The sequence below is a fragment of the Hippocampus zosterae genome, chromosome 2 (genome assembly GCF_025434085.1).
Source record: "Hippocampus zosterae strain Florida chromosome 2, ASM2543408v3, whole genome shotgun sequence".
Lineage (NCBI taxonomy): Eukaryota > Metazoa > Chordata > Actinopteri > Syngnathiformes > Syngnathidae > Hippocampus > Hippocampus zosterae.
This window is the reverse complement of record NC_067452.1, coordinates 19,436,389-19,458,826: the sequence shown is the minus strand read 5'-3', so window position 1 is coordinate 19,458,826 and position 22,438 is coordinate 19,436,389. Positions and strand designations below refer to the sequence as shown.

General features: G+C 43.0%; 1 protein-coding gene across 5 annotated transcripts in view; it reads right to left on the bottom strand.

Moving 5' to 3' along the window:
* The window catches only part of agap1 (ArfGAP with GTPase domain, ankyrin repeat and PH domain 1), a 71,714-nt gene extending 51,730 nt beyond the window's left edge, over positions 1-19,984 (bottom strand). For 2 of the 5 annotated variants that reach the window (XM_052057428.1, XM_052057429.1), the window contains exons 1-3: positions 19,518-19,764; positions 19,106-19,229; positions 18,826-19,034 (exon numbers count right to left, since the gene is read on the bottom strand). In XM_052057428.1, the coding sequence (XP_051913388.1) occupies positions 18,826-19,034; positions 19,106-19,229; positions 19,518-19,755 (571 nt within the window). In that variant the 5' untranslated portion in view covers positions 19,756-19,764. Of the gene's footprint in view, positions 1-8,228; positions 9,758-18,825; positions 19,035-19,105; positions 19,230-19,517; positions 19,765-19,832 lie in introns of those variants that run through there. The other 3 variants (XM_052057426.1, XM_052057427.1, XM_052057430.1) reach the window with 2 other exon arrangements.
* Positions 19,985-22,438: the final 2,454 nt, after the last annotated feature.

Here is a 22,438-nt window from a genome sequence, read left to right as displayed (position 1 = left end):
GAGCCGACTCTTCCTACTCAGGAAACTGAGGTCTTTTGGGGTTCAGGGGTCACTCCTTGAGACGTTCTATAACTCGGTGGTGGCCTCGGCCATCCATTATGGCATTGTCTGCTGGTCGGGCAGCATCTCAGCCCGGGACAGAAAGAGACTGGAGCGACTGGTCAGGAAGGCCAGTTCTGTCCTGGGTTGCTCCCTTGACACTCTGGAGGAGGTGGGCAACAGAAGGATGCTAACTAAGCTAAAAGCTATGATGGACAGTCCCTCCCACCCCCTCCAGCCCGCCCTGACAGCACTTGGTATCTCCTTCAGCCAGAGACTGTTACACCCGCGCTGCAAGAAGGAGAGATACCGACGCTCGTTCCTACCGACTGCTGTCAGGCTGATGAATAAAAAATAACAATCATAATAATAATAATAATTAAATTATGTGAAGGAAAATTGTAAATAGTACTGCGATTTATCCATTGTGTTCATATTGTATTTAATTGAAAGATGTTTGTTGTTTTTTTTTCTCTTTCTCCTTTCTTCTTTCTACATACATTCTTGCTGCTGGAGGCTGTAAATTTCCCCAGTGTGGGACGAATAAAGGATATCTTATCTTATCTTATTTCATTCATTTAGGCAATGGATGGTAACTGCCTCAATGTCGTCCCTGTTCAGAGTCACTGCAAGCTGAACTGAGGGTGAAAGGATCACCAAACGCACAACAGAGAGAAACACAACCATTTGCACTCAGAAATAAGATAAATCTTCCATTTGCTGTATGAAGGAACAATACCCGGAGAAACCCCACATAGGCACAGGAAGAGGCCTCAATCAAGGTTGGAAACCAGTTCACAACCTTTTAATTGTGAGAAGCACTTGCCTAACTGCAAAGTTATTCTAGGGCTTCTCACTCACATACCTGCACATACGCACAGAGAACTAACCACTAGAATGGCAGTTCCTCCCCTCAGGGCGCGGCGTGTGCACTGTATGCTAACTGTCATCTTACAAATGAAGACGGCATTGCCTCATCAGTAGTGAGCATTATCATCCTAGCTCAGCTTTTTCCATCTAAAGCCCATCCACATCGAACGCCTGTTCAGTGTAAAGATTTTAAACATCTTGACCCTTTCTTCAAATGTGAGAGACCCCATATACAACAACATTACTCAAAATTACTCAAATTAATAGATTTTCCAATTAAAAGCAAATGTGAGGTCTCACTAGGATGTCAAAAAACAGCTTCGATGCATAAATACTGCAAATAAACTGACTGACCTACATTTCATGTCGACACACAACAGATCTATTCTCTACTTGCTTTGCACGTACACAGCTGGCACTTTGCTAGCAGTTTTCATTTCATGCCAAATCAAACCAAGCCACTGTGAAACCAGCTAGGCAATGACTGTTTCTCTATGCAACTGACACTTAAGGATATGAAGCAATGACATGTTTAGTCCAATCTCAATTTGTAGCTACTCAAGGGCATACGCACACCAAGGGAGAGTGATTACACATCCTCATGGATTTGCGCCTTATATACAGTAAGAGCTTTTAGCAGCAGGGGGTGGATCACTGTGATGCGCTATTCGCACGCCAGCATGGCCTGGCCAGTACCACAGGATTACATGGACAAAAACAAAGTGTGGAGACAAAAACAAACACATTAGAGAACGCAACTGTCTGTGAAGTGTTAATGAAGCAGCACAGTGGTGGTTTGACAGTCAGCCTGTGTTGCAGGTGTAACCGGATGGATGTTGTTAGAGTGTGCGAGTGCTGGTTTGAGCAGTAGTAGGTGGGGGTTGGTTTCTTGGCATGAAATATCAAACAGACAAACGTGTTCCTTGTCTGCTTTTACGCCAAAGGTGCCCAACCTTTTTTATTCAAGGGATGCACACAAGCATACAGAAAAATTGAAGGATACAAGGGCCGGTTTAAAATTCTTTATTCACAAGCTAAAACCAATCTATTTTACAGGGAGTGGCAAACGGGCTCCAGGCCATAGTTTGGAGACACCTGTTCAACGCCATCTCAGCATGCACACTCATACTCTTTGACCGCCACACAACCTCTGGCAGCCACTGAATAAATGCAGAAAATAGCTCATCGTCAGACAAGTAGGGAAGAGGTATTGCGCCGCTACCTAACTCTCTCTCTCACACACACACACACACACACACACACACACACACACACACACACACACACACACACACAGAGTGGCATGACCAAACTGGACAATCGCAAGCAAATAAGTCAATGACTGACCCTCACACCGCTGGAGGTGGAAAAAAAAAAAAAAAAAAAACAAATGGCATTGCTTGGGGTTATTATCGGGGAAACAATTACAGTGAAACCCCGCTATGCGACCACCTCATTTAAACGACCACCTTAAAAATACGACCGGTTTTGTACAGTCCCAAATAGAACGCCTATATATTGTATTGAAACCCTAGAAATGAGACCACCCCGGAATTCAGAATTGCGACCGCGATATCCGGTCCCAGGAAGCTATCGCCTCATAATTGCGACCAGGTGTGAAAATGGCAGCAAGCAAGAAGAGAATTGATTTGACCCTACAACAGAAAATTTAAGTTATTCGAGCCAGTGAGCAGCCAGGATCGAGCCAGCGAACATTGGCTGAGCGGTTTGGAGTTGGAAAAACTCAAATCCAAACCATTTTGAAGAAGAAACGGGAGCTCCTAGACGCATACCAAGCAAACGCTAGCTCTTCTAGAAAACGCCTGTGCTACCGAAGTGACTACGACGACGTGGACGAGCTAACTTGGCGATGGTTTCAGAAAGCGTGCAGCCAGAATATCCCTATCAGCGGACAGATGATCCAGGAACAGGCACGAGAATACGCGAAGGAGCTTAAAAAGGACGAAGTCTTTAAAGCGTCCAACGGTTGGCTGGATCGTTTCAAAACAAGGCACAACATTGGAGGCGCTGAGCTGTCAGGAGAGCGAGCCAGCGGTGATATGTAGTTTTTTTTTTCTCTTGCCTTATACATACATAGACTATTCAAATGCTTAAATTTCTTCTGTGTACAATACAGTTGCATGCACAATCCATCATTTATTACTCATTGTGTGTACATGACGCTACAGTATATTGTTGCATGTGAGTCACATTACTTCTGCATTATCATTACTGCATGCCACTTCAGAAATCAGACCACCCCGAAAATAAGACCACCTTGAGCAGTAACATAGGTGGTCTTATTTCTGAGGTTACACTGTATTTGAGGCACACATATGTTATTTTATTTAATCACAACAACATAATCCAAATGTGGAAAAAAACGAATTGCTCTGGCCACTGCAGCTACATTCTATTCAAATAATACAAAGAGGATCCTCGCAAGAATGAAGGCTAGAGTGGCTAAATATTCATTGACTGTACTTGTGGATTTCAGTGGCAGAGACTCTCCGATTTGCTTCTTTGCCACTGGTAAAAATGAAATTATAAATATAATGTAATTATGCAATATAGAACAAAAATAATATTCCATATCATGGATGTATTGATCCAGGCTGGGAGAAGCCGACTGAATTTTGCTTGGGATGCCGTAACTTAGTGAAAGATCATGTGATACAACTAGGTATTTTTGAGTGGCTGTTACATCTGCGATGGGGTGATGTTGTTCACTTAGCTTTCAAATTCGGAATCGCGGCACAACTGGATGCTGAAGGTCAGCCACTCATGAAATCGAGACTCCCAGACAATCGCTTGACAGTGCAGCTAAGTGTGGTCACATTGCTCTGCGTGCGGCAGCAGGCGTGCCTTAGAATATGCAGGAGAAGACAGCAGCGAGATGGAAAAGGGAAGCATCCCTTCATCTTTTTGTTCAGTTGTGTGCACGCCTCACATTACTTATGCATGGCAGTGGATGTAGGTCACACACAGACTGACTACCACCCACCCACCCCCACGTACACACTCCTTCACACACATACACCTATTCCATAGGTGTCCAAACTAGGGCCCAGGGGCCATTTGCCGCCCTCCATCGATTTTTCAGTGGCCCGCGACATATACTAAAAATGAGATTTGACACGCCCCTCAAGGCCAATAAAAAAGAAAAAATAAATACAGAGGTAGACAGAGTGAGAAGAGTGTCAAAAAAGTATTTACCACTTCGACTAGTAAATTGGCTGACCTATTGTAGAGCCAGTGTAAATATCCAAAGAGTATATATATTGCTCTGTGTCAAGGTTTTATTTATGAATATATAACATTTAGGATCTTCAAGTAACTTTTGAAATTGGTCAGCATCTTTAATACCTTACTCTTTTTTTGGTTTTGAATGTGGAGATGGGATTTGGCTGCTGTTCAAAAAAAATCTTGAAAAACCCTAATTGCCTTATCACCAGAACGTTATGTAGCAGTTTATCAAATATTTTTTATACAATACAAACAGTACTTGATTGCTTTTCTTGTGTTTGTATTCAAGTTGAAGAATTTTAAAAAGGACCTTGTGTCCTTCCATTTTCCTGTATGCTGACCTCAATCTAAAAACTTTGGACAGCCCTGGCCTTTACTGTATTGACTCTGATTTGTAAGATGAATGCTGTCACACCAATGGGGTCAGTACAGAGCTCTCACTGCTCCAAACATCTTTCCACTAAAATGTTGTCATACAGAATATCACACATTGGAAAAAGCCCCTCACTTGCCAGATTTCCTGTTAGCATTCATCAGGTCTGTTGGGAAGATTTTGAGGTCGGGGTTGACAGAGCTGCAAACGCCAGCAGAGTGACACTCAAGTGTCACATTCTCTTAACATAAATGGGGTTTTTTTCTATTTAGGATGTCAGAGTAGCGGCTGTGTTTCCCAAAGGCCTGAAGGCAGTCGGGTCCCTGTGACCCACTGTGATTCGAGCAGGACTTCAACAATACATTTTAGCAACATCTTGCCAAAGTTACTTCTAAAGAGTCATCTAGAAGGTAAATGAGCACAATTTAGGGTGACTTTCACGTTACATTTTAACATGTGTGTTTGAGTTCCTCCCTCTGGAAACAAAAGCACAACATTTCAAACTCTTCTTATGGATGCCAAACACAACCGCACCATTATATTCACACCTGAGGAAATCAGCCGACAATCTACAAGCAGCAAAGGTTGCCGACAGATACACACCATAGTCAGCACGTGAGCCAGCCAATCACTGCAACCGGAGTCCTGATTAGATATTTTTCATGATAGTCTTAATGACGATGTGCAATAAAATGTTAAATCTGGGTGCGAGTTAAAAGTTGAGATTTGTGTTGGTAACTACACGTGCACCCAATACGACGGGGTAACACACAACAACACGAGAGCATCTAAAACAGGGGTGCCCAAACTTTTTGGATCGAAGATCTACTTTTTGATCAACTAACCTCACGGGATCTACCCTTACCGGGGCGCGCGCACACACACAAACACAAATTTAAGATTTACCTGCTTTATTTTATTTTATTTTTTTTGGGTGAAAATGAGACTGATTAGTGTGCAGTGTATATTAACACAAAAAATATATTACTAACATGTACAAAGACACACAAATGGTTGTTTGTTTTTTTTCTTCTCGACACTCCTCAGATCTACTTGGGACCTGTCTTAGATCTACCGGTAGATCAGGATCTACCTAATGGGCACTCCTGATCTAAAAAGTTAAAACTTTTGTCGTATTGCAGATAGAGTATACCAATTGTTGTTTTAACGCTGGATAACCCACGGGGTCAAATTACTCAAATGCCGCCCTTAAATCCTAAAGGGTCAGATTTGGGCCAAATCCTAAATTAGGATTAAAGCATTGAATATTTGAAAAAACATATATTTTGGTGTTCAGTGAACATATAGCAGTCATTTATTGTATAATTCATCATTTTCCAAAGAAGACAAAGGTTCTTGGGTTCTCCAAGGTTAAATAAACTCAATGTTAAAATGAATTCTCTAGTGGGTAGAGTCTGTTTTTCCAGCTGCATGGTTACAATACTGTATAGTGCTCATCCTGATTGGCTGAATGAATATTTTCTCTGGCAGAATAAAGTACTGCAATTTGTCAATATCTTTTTTTTCTCGCAAATTAATTTAATGCAACCATGTCGAAAAAAATGAAGTGTAAGCAATCAAATCAAACTAAAAAGCTAATTCAAAAAGAATCCAACCACAGGTGAGTCTAATCACAATAAAAATTTAGAAAATTCGACTTGTAAACAATGAAATAGATTTTTTTTTTTAAATCACTTTTACTTCCTAATGCTTTTGTCATGCACACCATATTGAATGCATTTGAACTGCTCGATGATGAAGTTCAAAATCCATGAGTGGAAGCAGTGTATTTCTTGTAGAATTTATGTGTTTATGAGAGCTCATGTGTACTTTGTGGGGGGCCTGTCCACTGTGAGTGCGGTAATGCACTGCACCAAACTGTAGTGCAGATCGCAGACCAGGCTGGGAAAGGCACCCTGAACAAGTTGTACACGCAAGAAGAATGTCTGGATGGATGTGCTCCAGCCAGAAAAGACTAGAAAAAAATGGATTTACACTGCGGGCCCGAGGTGCCATATTCTAAATTAATACGAACAATAGATTAGTTGTGTTTCCATGTACATTTCAAGACACCTAAACTGTAAGTAAAATGCTCCATCCATCCATTCTCCTTAGCGCTTATCATAACTCAGGACACAGGTGCGTTGGAGCCTATTCCGACTGTCATTGGGCAAGAAGCTAGGTGCACTCTGAACTGGTTGCAAGTCAATCGCAGGGCGCAAATTGATAATACATACAGTAAATGATAAATACTGAACGTTACATAGTATTGGCCTGATTCACTCTTCCCTGACTGATTTAAAGGATGGTGACCACATTATTCCACTGGCTGCTACCAACAGCTTTTTTTAAATTTTATTTTATTTGCCATTGAATGACAAATACACCTCTCATGTGGCATATTTAGTGATCCTATTTTAATGTCTTATGCTTTCATTGTTTTTGTAATGTGTCTATTTGCGTTATTTTGCCAGACTAGCGTATTTACGTCATCAATTGGCTGCATTTTGATTCCATCACACTTGCATTGACCAGGTCAATCTGATCTATGCGTTTACAGGACAAGCACACTCACAAGTCGAAAATGATATGCATATCCAAATATGCCACTTGAGAACAAAAGAAAGGAATTGTGTGACTTCAACCGCACACACTGTAAATCAACAACATATGTCGAGCTGCTTCCTGTCAATGTTTTCTGCTCGCCGTTTGGCAAACAGAGGGCCTGTTCGGATTCTGTTTTTTTTGCTTCAAATTGGAGTGAGATGAAACTTTAATACTTTGAACAAAGTTTGTTCAATTTCTAAAAATGTTTACGAAAGGAGCCTTGATGCAACATTTAACCCACCTTTAGCAAAGATTACTTATGATTATGGCCCAACCAATTAATTGATCAGCCAATCATGGCCCTTCAAACAGTGGCCAAAATAATCGGTCAGATTATTTATAGTACATTGTACACCTTGTGGTCCCCCGCAATTTATATGTACATAAGGTATATATATATATATATATATATATATATATATATATATATATATATATATATATATATATATATATATATATATATATATATATATTATACATTATATCGCTGTTGTATATATATATATATATTATATATATATATATTTTACATTCTGGGAACCTTTTTTTTCAACCATACATTTACAGTTGACGCCTGCTATTCGCAGGAGAATAGAGACCAGGGCAGCCCATGAACAGCAAAAATCCACACTATAATTTTTCGCCACTAAAATGCATTGGGGTCGGGGACAACAAGTTATTTTAGGCATGACACATTTTAAAATTAATCGGCCAATTAACCAGTAATCAATATGTTTTTTCTGCCAAATATCAGCATCTACCAAAAAGAAATCAATTTCGGTCGAGCCTTACGACTGTAAGGATCTTCCGCTTTTCCTTCTAACTTCATCTTTGCCCTCGCTGCTATTTCCATTCACTTCCACTTCTGGCTGGAAAATGCTTGTTATCTCAACATAGTCACCTGACCTAAACAGACAGTCCTCTTAAACCTGAGCCACTCTGTTTACACTTGGGACATGAACTACAAATGGACTTGTTGCTCCAAGTAATGAAAGACAAACAGCAGCAGCCTCAACCAAATATCACCCCGCTGTCCTAAACAAACACACATTAAGCCCTTAAACACACACATACAAAGATGTTTGTTTACCGCCTGAGCTTCCGTTCACACTCTCTGTGCTGGACTGCAAAGGAGTGGTACTGTGGCAGAAAGAGCGGATTGTGCTGGGGCTTCCCACAGGCGTCAAGGTAGCGGAGGCATCCTTGCGGGAGAAGATGCCACTGAAGAAGCGTACCAGCCTCCTCTCACTGGATCGTCCTCCTCCTCCTCTCCGAAGCGCCACCCTGTCCTTGTGTGAAGCTAGAACCTGTAGGTCGCTGTTGTCCAGCGTGTGATTCTTACCGCCGTGAGCACTCTTCCAGCGGCTAAGTTCAAACCCGGGGTCTGTCTTGTTCAGGATAGCACCGACCTCCAGCGTCCGACTCTTTTCTATGGTGCCTAGGCGAGGGCGGCTGGTGGGGTTCTGGAGCATGGCATCAACTTGGGTGACTTTTGGGCCTCCGGAGGCCAGATAGTGGTCTGCGCAAGCAGAACTGCTCTGGTCTTGGTCCTTCATTTGTGCTTGCAAACGTAGCCGCTGGCTGCCCGTCCAGTGTCGAAAGCTGAAGCTGCGGTGGAGCAACTCGGCGGTGTCCTGTTGAAGTCGGGTATCCGGTGTTGGTGTTGTCCCGTTTAAAGGTGCCATTCCAATTACATGTGGTGGCGTCTCGAAGTGGTCGAATGACTCAGGGCCCGTCTCCAAACTCTTTGATTTGAAGAGCTTCTTCATCTTCATCATGCCACTACTCACAGCAATCCCAGGAGAGTTTGCTCTGGTAGAAATGTTCTCCTCAAGTCTAAGAGAAGCTGTCGCTTCCTGCAAACTTACAAATGTGGTGTTTTTTTTCTTTGTTATTTGATCATGCTTCCTGCAGGACAGTTTAAGACTCCCCAGTTCCAGCTGGCCAGTGCTATACGCCCTGAAGCTCCTCATGTGGCTTTGCGATGACAAATCATCTGATTCATTCTCCACTTCTTGCAATTGTTCTAGAGGACCACAGCGCGCGGCCTCCAGTGAGGCTTGCTGCCTGAAGAACCCTACTTTTGACTTCTCCAATGCGCCATCACCATCCTCCAATGTCTCCTTCTTCACCAGCGTAAGGGAGATGCGGTACACTGTTTTCCTTTGAAGCGGCCCTCTCTCCATCCCTTCAGAACAGTTCCCATCCAGAAGGAACATGGCTTAAGTTGCAAGACAGCACATCTTCTAAAAAAGTCTCCATAAACATCCTGTGCAGCAGGTCCCTTACAGGCAGGAGATGTCTCACATGTGCACATTTCTCAACATGTTAAACAAGTTGAACAGCACCATTGATGAACACAATTGAGCGACTCTCCCGTCACCCAGAGGCGCAAAAGCGAACAGGAAATACATTCCGCCGTCATCCCCACAGAATTCAGTTGGCCCTCAAAAAGGGAGGGAAAAAACAGCGTACAGGTGTCCTCGCCTACAGGATCTTGCGGCTCTCCGTTGTGTGTCGCGCTATCAATGCCGCGCTATTCCAAAACTCCGCTTATATTTTATTCACCGCGTGCCGTATCGTGCGAGTGCGTCGCGTCTCATCGTGGGCGTGCACCACTCCTACCATCGCTGCGCCGCCCGCCAGAGGAGCGCCTTTCACCTCCACTCCGGTATCATTATTGTCTTTTAAAAAAGCTTCATATAAAAAAGGGGGCTATCAGCAAGCCCCGACGGCATCCGCTCCAGTGCACTCTCAGCGCACTTACTAAAGCGCACACACACGCAGCGGCACAGAGAAAACATGGGGCGGATGTTTCAAGCAGGGCTGCCAGCCTAGCTGTTGAGCGACCTTTCACTCCTTCCCCACTAGAATGAGTTTTCCCTTACAGATAAAAAGCCAACCCATTTAGCTTGACCGACTGCCGGATGCGTTTGTTACGATTTCCACCTCAGTCATTCTCTCCCTGCGGAGGCTGCAAGAGAGCCATCACGGGTTTTACTTTGTCCTGAAAGGGCCGCCCCTTTCAGTACATGCAATGTAATGTGCTCCCAAGCTTCCAGCTGTCAGTCAAATTTGTCACGAACGCCCGCAGCAGCCCAACAACCAGGCAGCTCAACTTTGCTCCTGTTTCGCCACTTAAATTTCATCCGTGGTGTTAAAATGTGTACTATTGAATGCATAGCTCTGACGAGGGGCACATCGGGAAAGGGAAGACTCTCCTATATTCATACCTGTCAAATTGTACGTTTTCCCCGTATTTTATACGTTTTTTTAATCATTTCAAATCATGTATGGCGTATAACAACTTTTATAGTGGGTTGGGGGGAATCAATTGTGAACGATCTCACAAAGACCATTTTGGCTCAAATCCAGATCGCCTCACCTGCTGGTAGCCAACGACAATGCCGTCGTCGATCGCTACTATTGTCACGGCAAACCAGCAAAAGTAATCCTCAATTGTATATTTTTTTTCATTGCTGTGTACGGTCAGATTGATAAAGCATGATGTGCGGATGCGCGATAAACTGTTGTACCATTTTGTTGCTTTGTATGGGGAATCTTAATCATTTATAAGGGCAGCTATTAGCCGAGGTTGACAGGTAATGTATATTACTAATTTGTCTAAGCAAAATGAGCCACTTCAACCCGATACCTTACGTGGCCTCAGATCGATATTGATGAGGGCAAACAAAAAATGGGATAAATAGGAGAGCGGGGCACTTCACCTTGTATTTCATCCATTCATTTTCCGATTTGCTTTTACCCTCACAAGAGTCGCGGCGGGTGCTGGAGCCTATCCCAGCCGTCTTCAGGCAGTAGGCGGAGGACACCCTGAACCGGGTGTCAGCCAATCGTAGGGCACACAGAGACGAACAATCATTCGTGTTCGCACTCACACCTAGGGACAATTTAGAGTGTTCAATCAGCCTGCCAGGCATGTTTTTGGAATGTGCGAGGAAACCGAAGTATCCGAAGAAATCCCACGCAGGCCCAGGCAGAACATGCAAACGCCACACAGGAAGGCCGGAGCCGGGATCAAACCGACCATGACCTCTGCACTGCGAGGTCGACGCGCTAACCACTGGACCACTAGGTTGCTATCCTTGTATTCCAGATAAATGCTAAAAAAAATAATAATAAAATAAAATCAATGTGCAGTAAAACAACTTAAGCTCGGCAGTTAAACATAAAAAAACAGGCTAAAGCTCAGTTTGGTGTTATTGGTGGCAAAGAAAAAAATAGTGGTTTTGCTTTGTGCGAGTCAGTAGCACATTTCCAACAGCGCTGTTATCGCTTTTATTTGCACTTACCACGCGCTTATTCTTTTTGCAACGATCTTGCATGTTCATGGTATTACACCAATTTATCATTCAATTTTTCCTCTGAGGATATCGAATAAGAAAAATGTTGTCCGTCCCTGGCTGAAAAGGTCAGAGTTTGAGCGGGTGACTTATCTCATTCATGATGAGGTTCTCTGTGGTTAAGCACTAAATCATATTGTACCATGTCAAAATCAGTCCTGATTTGTTCAATATGCAAGGTCACCTTTACAATTTGATTTCAAAGTGGGATGCAGTTAACGTGGTGAGGCCAACATGAAATACACCCTCCACCCTCCCCAGTTCACACATTCATCCTTTTAATGTTCACCGTGTCGTATTATGATGACACATGCACACACCTGAATGCTGCAGCAGAAGGGGGTACATCATTTCCCTCCCCCATAATGCCACACCCCCTGGAGACAGTAAAAATGGGTCAGTCAGTCAGCGTGGGAAGAGGGGGAGGGCAGGTTGAGGAAGATCCAGTACTGCATGCAGGAAGCTCATCAAGCCCAGTGCCATCAAAACAACGACAAAAAATTAAAATAAAAAATGCATACCTTGGAAGTATCACATCACACAAACGGCAGTCAATTTGGGTAAGCGATGAGGAGAATCAAGCCTGTTGCCCATCAAGTTTAGACATATGGAAATTGCCATGGTAACCAGGCCCCTGCTTTGGGTGTTAACTGCTCCAAGACAATTTCTGTCAACAAAACTGATGCCCTCCATTAGCATCCTTTGGTCCATGGAGGCTTCAAGAAAGGTTTGATGTAAAATTTGGTTTGATATTTCACAGTTGGTCTGTGCTTACATTAACAACTAGCCGGATGCTCTCCTGTGCTCATGCAAAGTCGCCCATTGGTCTAAGACCAGAGAGCAACATGGTTCCAGCGATTTTGCAAGATCCAGAAGCAACAAATCCACAAATACAACAAATACATTAATAATGTGCCTGACCTACTTCTAGTGGCCCACATCTTTCCTCAGCTCATCACGAGAACACCCCCACACCCACACACTGTACACTGCCTTGAATGCTTGACACAGCTTGAAGGTTATTATGAATCTTTTTTTCACATATTTAAAAAGAAATCTTCCAACAAACAGGAATCTCAAAGCATTTTCATCATCAGGGACCTCTACCTTTTAATGATAAAAACTCACATTCCGTTGATGTGCTTACTTCTCACCCAGAGACGAACCTCTTTGGAACGTTTGACCTTATTCCCTTAAGATGTAAAATTATGCAATATACATCGACAGTACACAACGCAATTCACCAGCAGAAGACCAAAAGCTTATCATTGTTGTTTATTGAGCTTCACTTAGGGGGGTTAAAAACATCTCCACATGCTCCGAAATGCCAGTATTCACATGCAGCAAATGCACCTAACTGCTGCCACCTGCTGAGCATCATCCAGTAGTTCACGTTGTCTGAACATAATATGGACTCCACATAAAACTGCATTCATCCATTGTCTGAAGCGCTTATCCCGACTGGGGTCGCGAGCACACTGAAGCCTATCCCAGCTGACTTGGAGCAAGAGCAAGGGTAGCAAATAGACAACCAGCCACATTGATGCCTGTGAAAAATATTCATTGTAACAAAATTAGGGTTCGGTAGTTGCTCTGAAAGCTGGGGCAGCACACACGGCCAGAGCAACTATCACCACAAGATGTCGTTACTAGATGTAAAAGAATGCTTACTAAAAATAAATTGAGCTGAACTCCAAATCGTAGCAAATACACGTGGATGAGGGCACAAGGACCAGAATGGAAACAGTGAGAGTTGGGAGCCACAGCCTGCAGTGTGGCATTTTTCGAGTGTGAACATGATAATATACGTAAAAAATACATATCAATAAACCCGTGTGGAAAAATTATGAATTCTCACAAGATTCTATAAATGTAGTTCATCTATGAAATTAAATGCTTAAGTCTAAAACAATGGACAACTGAGAGCTAAAACATTTGTGCTGTGACCAAAGAGAACAAATTTGTAGGTTCTAAATTTACGGACACTACTTTGTATGTTTGGCTCTTTAAAAAAAAGCACTTAGTGTTCATGTTCTATTCATGTTTAAGTCCATCTGCATATACTGTCTTGTCGCAATTCTCGTTTTTCAGGGGAAATCTCATCTTCCCACACTTTTCAGTCTTTACTGTTCCCTCATAATGCCTTGTTGTTGGAGGTGTTGCTCTTGGGATAACATTTCAGATCAGTCCCAATCCACAATACAGTGCACACGATTGGGAGTTGGCTGTTTTTGGATTGGATTGAATAAAACTTTGTCAAATGTACTGTATGTGTAACATGTAACATACAGCACAGATGAGATTTCTTCCCTCTCAACATAAAACAAGAGGAGCCGCTGCGGGTATTGTCGTGGGGTTGGAATTTGAAATGAGTATAGGTTATCCTCTACATCAGTGTTTTTCAAACCATGTGTTTCCGATGCGAGGCAATACAATGAAATGTATCTTTCATTTAGATTTACGTTTAGCGGAGATGCAATGGCACCAATGTTTCTTTCTAGGTTGCGCAACTGCACACTGGTCACACACTCTCAGGCACAAGAAAATCTATCCAACGCAGTGAATGCACTGCAAATTATTAGATATGTAACCTATTTTTCTCTATCAATTTGCTGTGTAATTCAGTGAGTGACAGGTGTGCAGCCAATCACACGATATGATGCAATGATGCTATGCAGCCAATCACGGCATTGACAGTACTTGCGCATGTTCTCTACTCCATAACAATAACAGTGCGGCAGCAATAAGTGAAGCTAATGCTAATCCCCTATCATTGCAAAACGACCGGGCAGTGAATGTGATACGTCAACTCCCCAAACCAACATAAGAATGAACTGCAGTTCTTTTGAGTTGGAATGGCTGTCGGAGTATGTGCAAATAGAAGAACAAGCAGTGTAACTGGGTGAGATATTTTCCTTTTTGAATGAGAAAGGTCTGCTCTGCAAAACACGCAGCAAAGCTTAAGCCGTAAGCAAATTTTCCGATGGAAATATACGGACTAAATGGAAGCTGGCCTACCTGAAGCAACACATTCAGTAGAAAAGTCATTTGAATGATGTTGGAATTATACAAACACTCAAGATGGGAAAAGGGATTGGTACAATATTGCGGGAGAGCGCAAATGACCGGGAGAAAAAGAACCGGCTGTCACACAGAAAAAAATCTGACGCGGAGCAAGTTAAAGTTCTAATTGACTATATTTTACTTGCCATTAAAACGAATGCAATACATTGGACTATAGATAGATAGATCGATCGATCTATCGATCTATCGATAGATAGATAGATAGATAGATAGATAGATAGATAGATAGATAGATAGATAGATAGATAGATAGATAGATAGATAGATAGATAGATAGATAGATAGATAGATAGATAGATAGATAGATAGATAGATAGATAGATAGATAGATAGATAGATAGATAGATAGATAGATAGATAGATAGATAGATAGATAGATAGATAGATAGATAGATAGATAGATAGATAGATAGATAGATAGATAGATAGATAGATAGATAGATAGATAGATAGATAGATAGATAGATAGATAGATAGATAGATAGATAGATAGATAGATAGATAGATAGATAGATAGATAGATAGATCGATAGATCGATAGATAGATAGATAGATATTACCTTTGCCACAATGGCGATCAAATTGTCTACAAAATATGAGTTATTTTGGTGGCTAACCGGGAAGTAAGATGCCTGGGTCACAAAAACCCCACCATTGTACTCACAGTTCTTCAGTAGACTCCAGCTGCATTCAGTGACCACTCACAGTGAAAAAGAAAAAAAAAACATTCAATGCACCAAACAGCAATGACTGGTATTCAGCACGAGGGAATGGAGGAAAAAACACTTTGAGGACTTCACATTTTAACATGGCTTAAATGTGCAAAAAAGTTGAAAGTTGATTTAGTATGATACGGGTCCTTTAAAATAATGAGGGAGGAATACAGAATACATTTAGATGATGGTAAAGTGATATCTGTATCGTATTATCTGAGCTTTTTTGCAACGAGGAGTATGGTATCAGCATCCCTAATTTAAACGGCCAGGAGAAACAACAAATGCAAAAACGTTCATAGAAAATCTACAACTCATACAATAATAATGAACAGTAATAACATCAAGCCTCCCCTGCATAATAATTTGGACCGCAATGTATGCCGTGTCTCCCAAATCACCTTGGCGGCTGGTTTCACCAGGTGCTCGCTTGCCACCCTCACAGGAAGATGCAAGAACGTTGTTACACTGAGGAGAGGAAGTCTATTTTTATAGATGCATGTGATCATTGCCTCTGCTATTGTTTGGGTCAGTGTCCGGCGCTTCCCTTCGTTGGGGAGTGTTTGGGGAACAGGGAAGTAAGCGGCCTTTGTGCAGCTGCAGGAGCCGACATGCCGCTGACGCATACAACCAGCACATCTTTCATCAGGAAGGCAAAAGTCAGCTCATTTAGTGACCTGTGAGTGCCCTTCAAATTCCGAGTTCGCTCGTGTGCGGGTATCGATGCCAGATGGGGTGTTCAAGTCTACCCACAAATGTACTGCCTTCTGAAGTAGCATCAGAAGTGTTTAATGCTGCCAATCTGTAAATGGAGTGCCAAGTTTAACACCTGAGCCTCAAAGCCTGAAGCCTTTAGTGTTGAACGCAATCACCATGCATCTACAGTATTAAACTGAATGTGGCGAGCCACAACAGCTGTCTGAAAGTGTACTTCGGACACACCAATGTCCCGGTTTGGGCAGTTGTGTCTGGAAAGGACATGGAATTGGGAAGAGATACTGATCAGCTTTTCAGTCATTTGTTTGTTTGAGTTTTGGCTGGTCGAGTGACGCTCACACTGTCTGCTCAAATGTGCTGACGGAGGCCATTAGGTGGTTTCTACAGTTACTGCCTCAGCTCAAAATCCAGAGAACTCTTTGTGTATTCCCTTTGACTTTTTTTCTCACATTTGTTTTAATTTCTTCTGAAAACATGATAGATGTTCCATCATGAATCAGGTGGACACCTGAGCGACATCAACACGGTGGCGCAGAACAGTGTCACCTTCCTGTTGACTCACACGAGAGGACAGTAAGAATACATGCCATACTATGGGGGGGGTAAAGTATAGTCCATGTGTAGTTCTGCGTAAATTCGATGTATCAGATGTCAGTAAGTTTAGATTAATGCAAAGCATTTCCTCATGTGATTTTTTTGGAGTCGCTAACCATAGTGGAAAAAAAAGAAATGACATCATCAGCAACAATGTACATCAAATTACTATCGACTTAAAACAATCTGAAGTCATGAAACCGCTCAAATGTAGATGCTGTCACAGGTCAACGGTGAATTGATTCTTAGAGGCAGGATATCGTCGTTCATTGTCACGCAAAACAAGAGGACAGAAAGGAAAGAAAATGTCAGTCAAGCTTTGAGCCTGTTTGGAAAGGGGTGGGGGTGTCCACTCAACACAGGGTTTAAGGCTTTAAGAGACAAAGACTCAAGACTCAGCGGGGTGTCTGGAACGACACAGATTGGACAGAGTGGGACATGGCTGCACCTAAAATCTTAGATGTATGTTAGTATGTTGCTAAAACAACACACACACTGACACGAACCGCACTGACAGTAAGCCCGTGAACCTTCATAATCTCCCTCACACTTCACAGATACTCTCTAGCCTCTCGTTTGAAGACCTGCTGGCCAACGACCGTCTGGAGGGTGGATTAAGGAAAAGGAAAAGTGGTGTTTGTCGCTAATCCCGGTTCTCTTTAACTCACCATCAGTTGGTCACAAGAGAGGGTGAACCTGGACCTAGATTTGACCAGCGGGTTGAGCTACACACCGCCGAGTTGATCACTTCACACCACTGAAAGCAAACTACATACAGCATTAAACGTATGACAGTCGCCTGCACCTTGATGTGGTGTTTTCTTGTTCCCTCGAGTTGCGTTTGAAAAAAAACTTCCCATAGAGCCCAGTGTTGTCTGTGCCAGGGCATGTCAGAAACATGTCTTCTGTCAGATTGGCTCATTGGACATTAACCACATTACAGCTGGCATGTTAATCCAGGAATCACTTTCTTGTCCTGACAAATTTTTCATTCCTTTTTTTGGGGGGGGGGGGGGGGGATATTACTGTTGTCAATACAGTTGTTGTTGTGCCCATTGTTCTCATGTCGCCCAACCTCTAGATAGTGTCTTCTCTCTACTCTCTGTCAGTCAGTCTCTCCTTCGCAACCAGGCCAATCACCCCACAAAGTGCAATGGAGATAAAATGGACCTCAAATGTATATTAACATGCTCCCGCTGCCATTGCAATACTGCATTACTACTGTGCTTCGATGAGCATGAGAATCCTGACATCACGACTCCGCCGAGCACTCACTCAGCTTTATGCACAGTTAAGAGGGCCTGCAGGGCATCAGATGATGATGCGGAGAAAACACACAAGCACTTAAATGAGAGGAATTGAATGTCGGCTAATCTGCATGGGGGTAGGGTTTAGGGCAGGCATTATGGACAAAAGGTGCAGAAATTTCAGCCACTGCAATACATAAGTGCTGCCTTCAGTTGAATATTTACAAATAAACAACTCTTCATCTTGGGCAACGTTAAAGAACAAATTTCTCTCCTACTTTCTGGAGCTGACGATGTTAAAATCAAATTATGCTCTCCTGCTGTTTTGGCATTTCGGAGCACCCTTAAAGAGTCTCTTTGTCGGCTACAATATTCACTCAAAGAACATGGAAGAAAATAAACGAAGCGATGCTTAATACTCTCTGATGGTCCTCCTCTAGAGATCAGGAAGAGCAATCGGGACAAGGACGTGCACTGGAAATCTGCATGTTGTACCAAACAACTGCAGCAGTATTTGCAAACTATCCGACTTCAACTGAACAGTCAAAGGCATGATGGGATAAGAAGTTCTAAGTGAGATTGCAGATAGGTTATCAATTATAGCATTGAATCCACCGCATCAAAACAACGCTGACGTTTACAATCCGATATGACAAGAAGAGGGAGGGCTTGGCCATCATAGTGTATCAGGGAAGCATCGGCCATGTCAATAGCCGCCCATGCACAGTTTACCAATGGGTGGGTGGCTTGGTGGTGTCATATTTCCTCGAAAATCCCCTTCCTTGTATTTTAACATTCATTCATTATGCAATTTAGCAGCTACTACGAAACAAATTTCAGCTGTCTTCATGACAGATACCACTAGCACATAATATGGTCACCACATACCACAATGCACCTCGGCTTTTAAAGTGCTCCTCAAATAACACCTAAGCAGCTCTGTGAAGGAGCAGCCACTCCTATCCTACCTTCAATGGCGATGACATGCTCCCTGATCTGGTTCTGAAGCAATGGCTCGTCCACCCGCTCCAGCAGCTCGTAGATGGAGTAGATGTTGGGATGGACGGACTCGAACCTCTGGATCTCGGCACGGATGGCGGCCGAATTGGCGAGGTGCTGCTGGTAATTCATAGCAGCGAGGGACTTCTTCCAGGGTTGTGGGACGTTTACTGAAGAACTGAATACACAGATGCAAATTGCATAAACATACCTTATATTCCGAAACATAACGACCACGATCGTACTCACAGCCGCTGAGCAGTGCCGTAGCTACTGGCCGCTGCGGGCATTCGGTCCCCGCCGTCTCCCGGCTCCTGCCTTGGGGGCGCTGACAGATGTGCAGCAGCCTGAGCAGGACTTCTCCATGTCTCGACTGCCAGGGGATGAAAGGAGGAGGACAGTGGCGCCGATTTAAGGGGTTCAAAACAAGACCTCGGACTCGCTTCCAGTCATGAGGAATACTGTACAACGGCCTTGCGGTTAGCAGGCTACAGTAGCTGCTAGCTGGACCCCGGCTAAAGCGAAATAGCTAGCCGTAGCTTCCCACTTCGTGAGAGATTTTCAAATAAAGTCGCCTTGGAGAGTAGCAAACACGAGTCTCGCAAATATTTCCCCCGAAACAAAACATCTGGTTTGAGAACAGCTGCTTGGTGGGTCCTACCCGGAGCGCTTGGTTCGTGTTTGCTCTCTCTCGACCCTTGTCTCGTTTGTTTCAATCGCTCGACGTTCAGTCTTGGAAACCCTCTAGTGAAAACCACTCCAGTTCCCTTAGACGTGATCAGTTGTCCGGTTTTGTTGTGTTCCGTTCGGCCGCTGTTCCGTCCTGTGCACCGAGGTCCATCCCCGGTAGACTGGATCCACAATACAAACGAAGGTGGAACAACCGTTATTTCCCGCATTGTGTTTCCTGCAAGTGTTGAGCATTTCAAAATAAACGCTGCAGCGTATGTCGAGTTTCAAAGTACAAACAACTTACACTTATCAGATTCATCACGCACCCTTGTAAAACTCAAATTAGCGTTGTTACAGTAGTACATAAAAGGCCATTCCAACATTAGTCTTTTGACATAATACTGGGAATGTTGAACAGGCTTGATCACGTCTTGCTTTCTGCAGAGGAGTAACAACATCCAATTCCGCCGCTGGGGTTCGTGTGTTACGTCACATCCTTGAAAAGTAGTAAAATTGTTGTCATATCACAACCCCCCCCCCCCCCCCCACCAAAAAAAAGTGTTGTCATATCACCGGGGGGGGGGGGGGGGGCAAAATTACTAAAGCAGAAGGGCGGGTATTTGTCTTTAAAAAAAAGTTAAACGTCGAAGTCAGTACTCAAATTATGTACTTAAGTCAAAGTGAAAAAGAAACTACAGGCGAATGAACAAAAGTAAAAAGTACTGTTTGACTGTTGAGGTTCAATAATTTTGCATAAAAAAATTCACTACTGTAAATAGTTTCAACTTTTATTATAACTTAGCGTAGTGCTATAAATCAGCATTTATGATTTCAAACCCTGTTCCTATAGCTTTGCTAAAGTAGTGTCGAACTAAAAATGGGTACACCTAATCAGATTTTTTTTTCATTGTGTTAGCATTTTACTAATGAGGGCAAGGCAACGTTTTTTGTGGTGTTTTTAATACACAACATGCATGTAAAGCTTGCTGTGCTTAGTACTTGAATGTGAATGATATACGTGTGTGTAGGGGAGAGCTACCGTTTTAGGTTATAATAATAATACATTTTATTTATAAGCGCCTTTCAAAACCCCCAAGGACATCTTACAATCAAAACAAGAACAATAAAAACACAGATAAAATTATAGATAATAAACTAAACCCAAATGTATTTATAGAGCACTTTCAAAAAGCCATCGCTGCATACAAAATGCTGTACATGGAGCAACTAACATATATATACAACAATAAAGCAATAAATCAGTAACTAAGATGGTAGAAGGCACCAAACAGTAAAACTAAGATCAAAACTGAGTCATGCTGAGTCAAACGGCAAGGATTATAAGTGTATAAGTGAGTTTTGAGGCGGGTTTTAAAGATGGGCAGTGAAGGGGCTTGCCGAATGTTCAGTGGGCGGTCATTCCAGAGAGAGAGACCAGCAACAGAAAAGATTCAATCCCCTCTGAGCTTCTTCTTACTTTTTGGTACTTCTAATAATGTCTAGTCCGCAGACCCGAGGCACCGGGCAGGTGTGTAGGGGTGGATGAGCTCAGAGAGGTAAGGTGGAGCGAGATTATCCAGAGATTTGAAAACAAATAAGAGGATCTTTAAAATAACTCTAAAGTATGGGGAGCCAGAGTAGGAGGTATGTGCTCCCTCTTACGAGTACCAGTCAAGAGGCGAGCAGCGGCATTCTGGACCAGCTGAAGGTGCTTAATAGAGGACTGGCTGACTCCAAAGTAAAGGGCATTGCAGTAATCGAGCCGGGATGTGACAAAGGCATGAATTACTGTCTCAAAGTGTTCATGTGAGAGGAGAGGTTTTATTTTGGCCAGCTGTCTAGGGTGAAAGAAGCTGGATTTAACAATGGCACCAATTTGCCGATCAAGTTTGAATTCACTGTCCAGTTTAAGGCCCAAGTTTGAGACTGTTGACTTAAGATAAGGAGACATGGGGCCCAAGTCTACAGGATGGGATGTACAAGGGCCACTGGGACCAAACAATATCACCTCTGTCTTCTTTTCATTGAATTTCAAGAAACTTTGGGCCATCCAGGTTTTGATTTCTTCCAGACAGGATAGGAGTGGCCTTAATGAGAAGGTGTCTTTCTTGCTCAGTGGAACATAGATCTGGCAGTCATCTGCATAGCAGTGGAAGGGAATACCATGTTTCCTAAAGATGGAACCCAATGGGAGCAGATAAAGCGAGAACAGCCGAGTCCCCAGAATTGAGCCCTGTGGAACACCACATGACAGGGGAGCAATGCGTGACTCAGAGCAGCTAAGGCTGACACAAAAGGTTCTGTCAGCTAAATAGGACCTAAACCACTCAAGAGCACTTCCGCCAATGCCCATCAAGTGCTGCAAACGAGTTAGCAGAATACTGTGATCCACTGTATCAAATGCTGCAGTTAAGTCCAATAAAACTAGACACATGTGGTCTCCAGCGTCATTTACCAGGATTATGTCATTAGAAACGCCTAACAGGGCTGACACCGTGCTATGCATCGTCTTGAAACCTGACTGGAAGACCTCCAAGATGTTATGTTCATCCAACAAAAAATTCAACTGCATTCAAAAGAATTTAGCACAGCTGAACATGAAACATGGACAGAGGGGTCAGATGCGGTATTTGAGACCGGAGTCCTCGCTGTAGAGACCTTATCAATGAAAAACTGAAGGAATCTGTTGCACATCTCGGGTGAAGAATCCGAGCAAGTATGCAGAGGGGGTTTGAGAACAGAATCTATCATTTTAAATAGTGCACGTGGGTTGTGATGGTTAGCTTGAATAAGGTCCGACAGATATTCACTTTTGGCCTCTTTTACTGTGAGCTGGTAGTTACGCCAGCAGACTTTCCAAATTTGATAAGAGACATGCAATTTGTCTTTTTTCCACTTCCATTTGGCTTT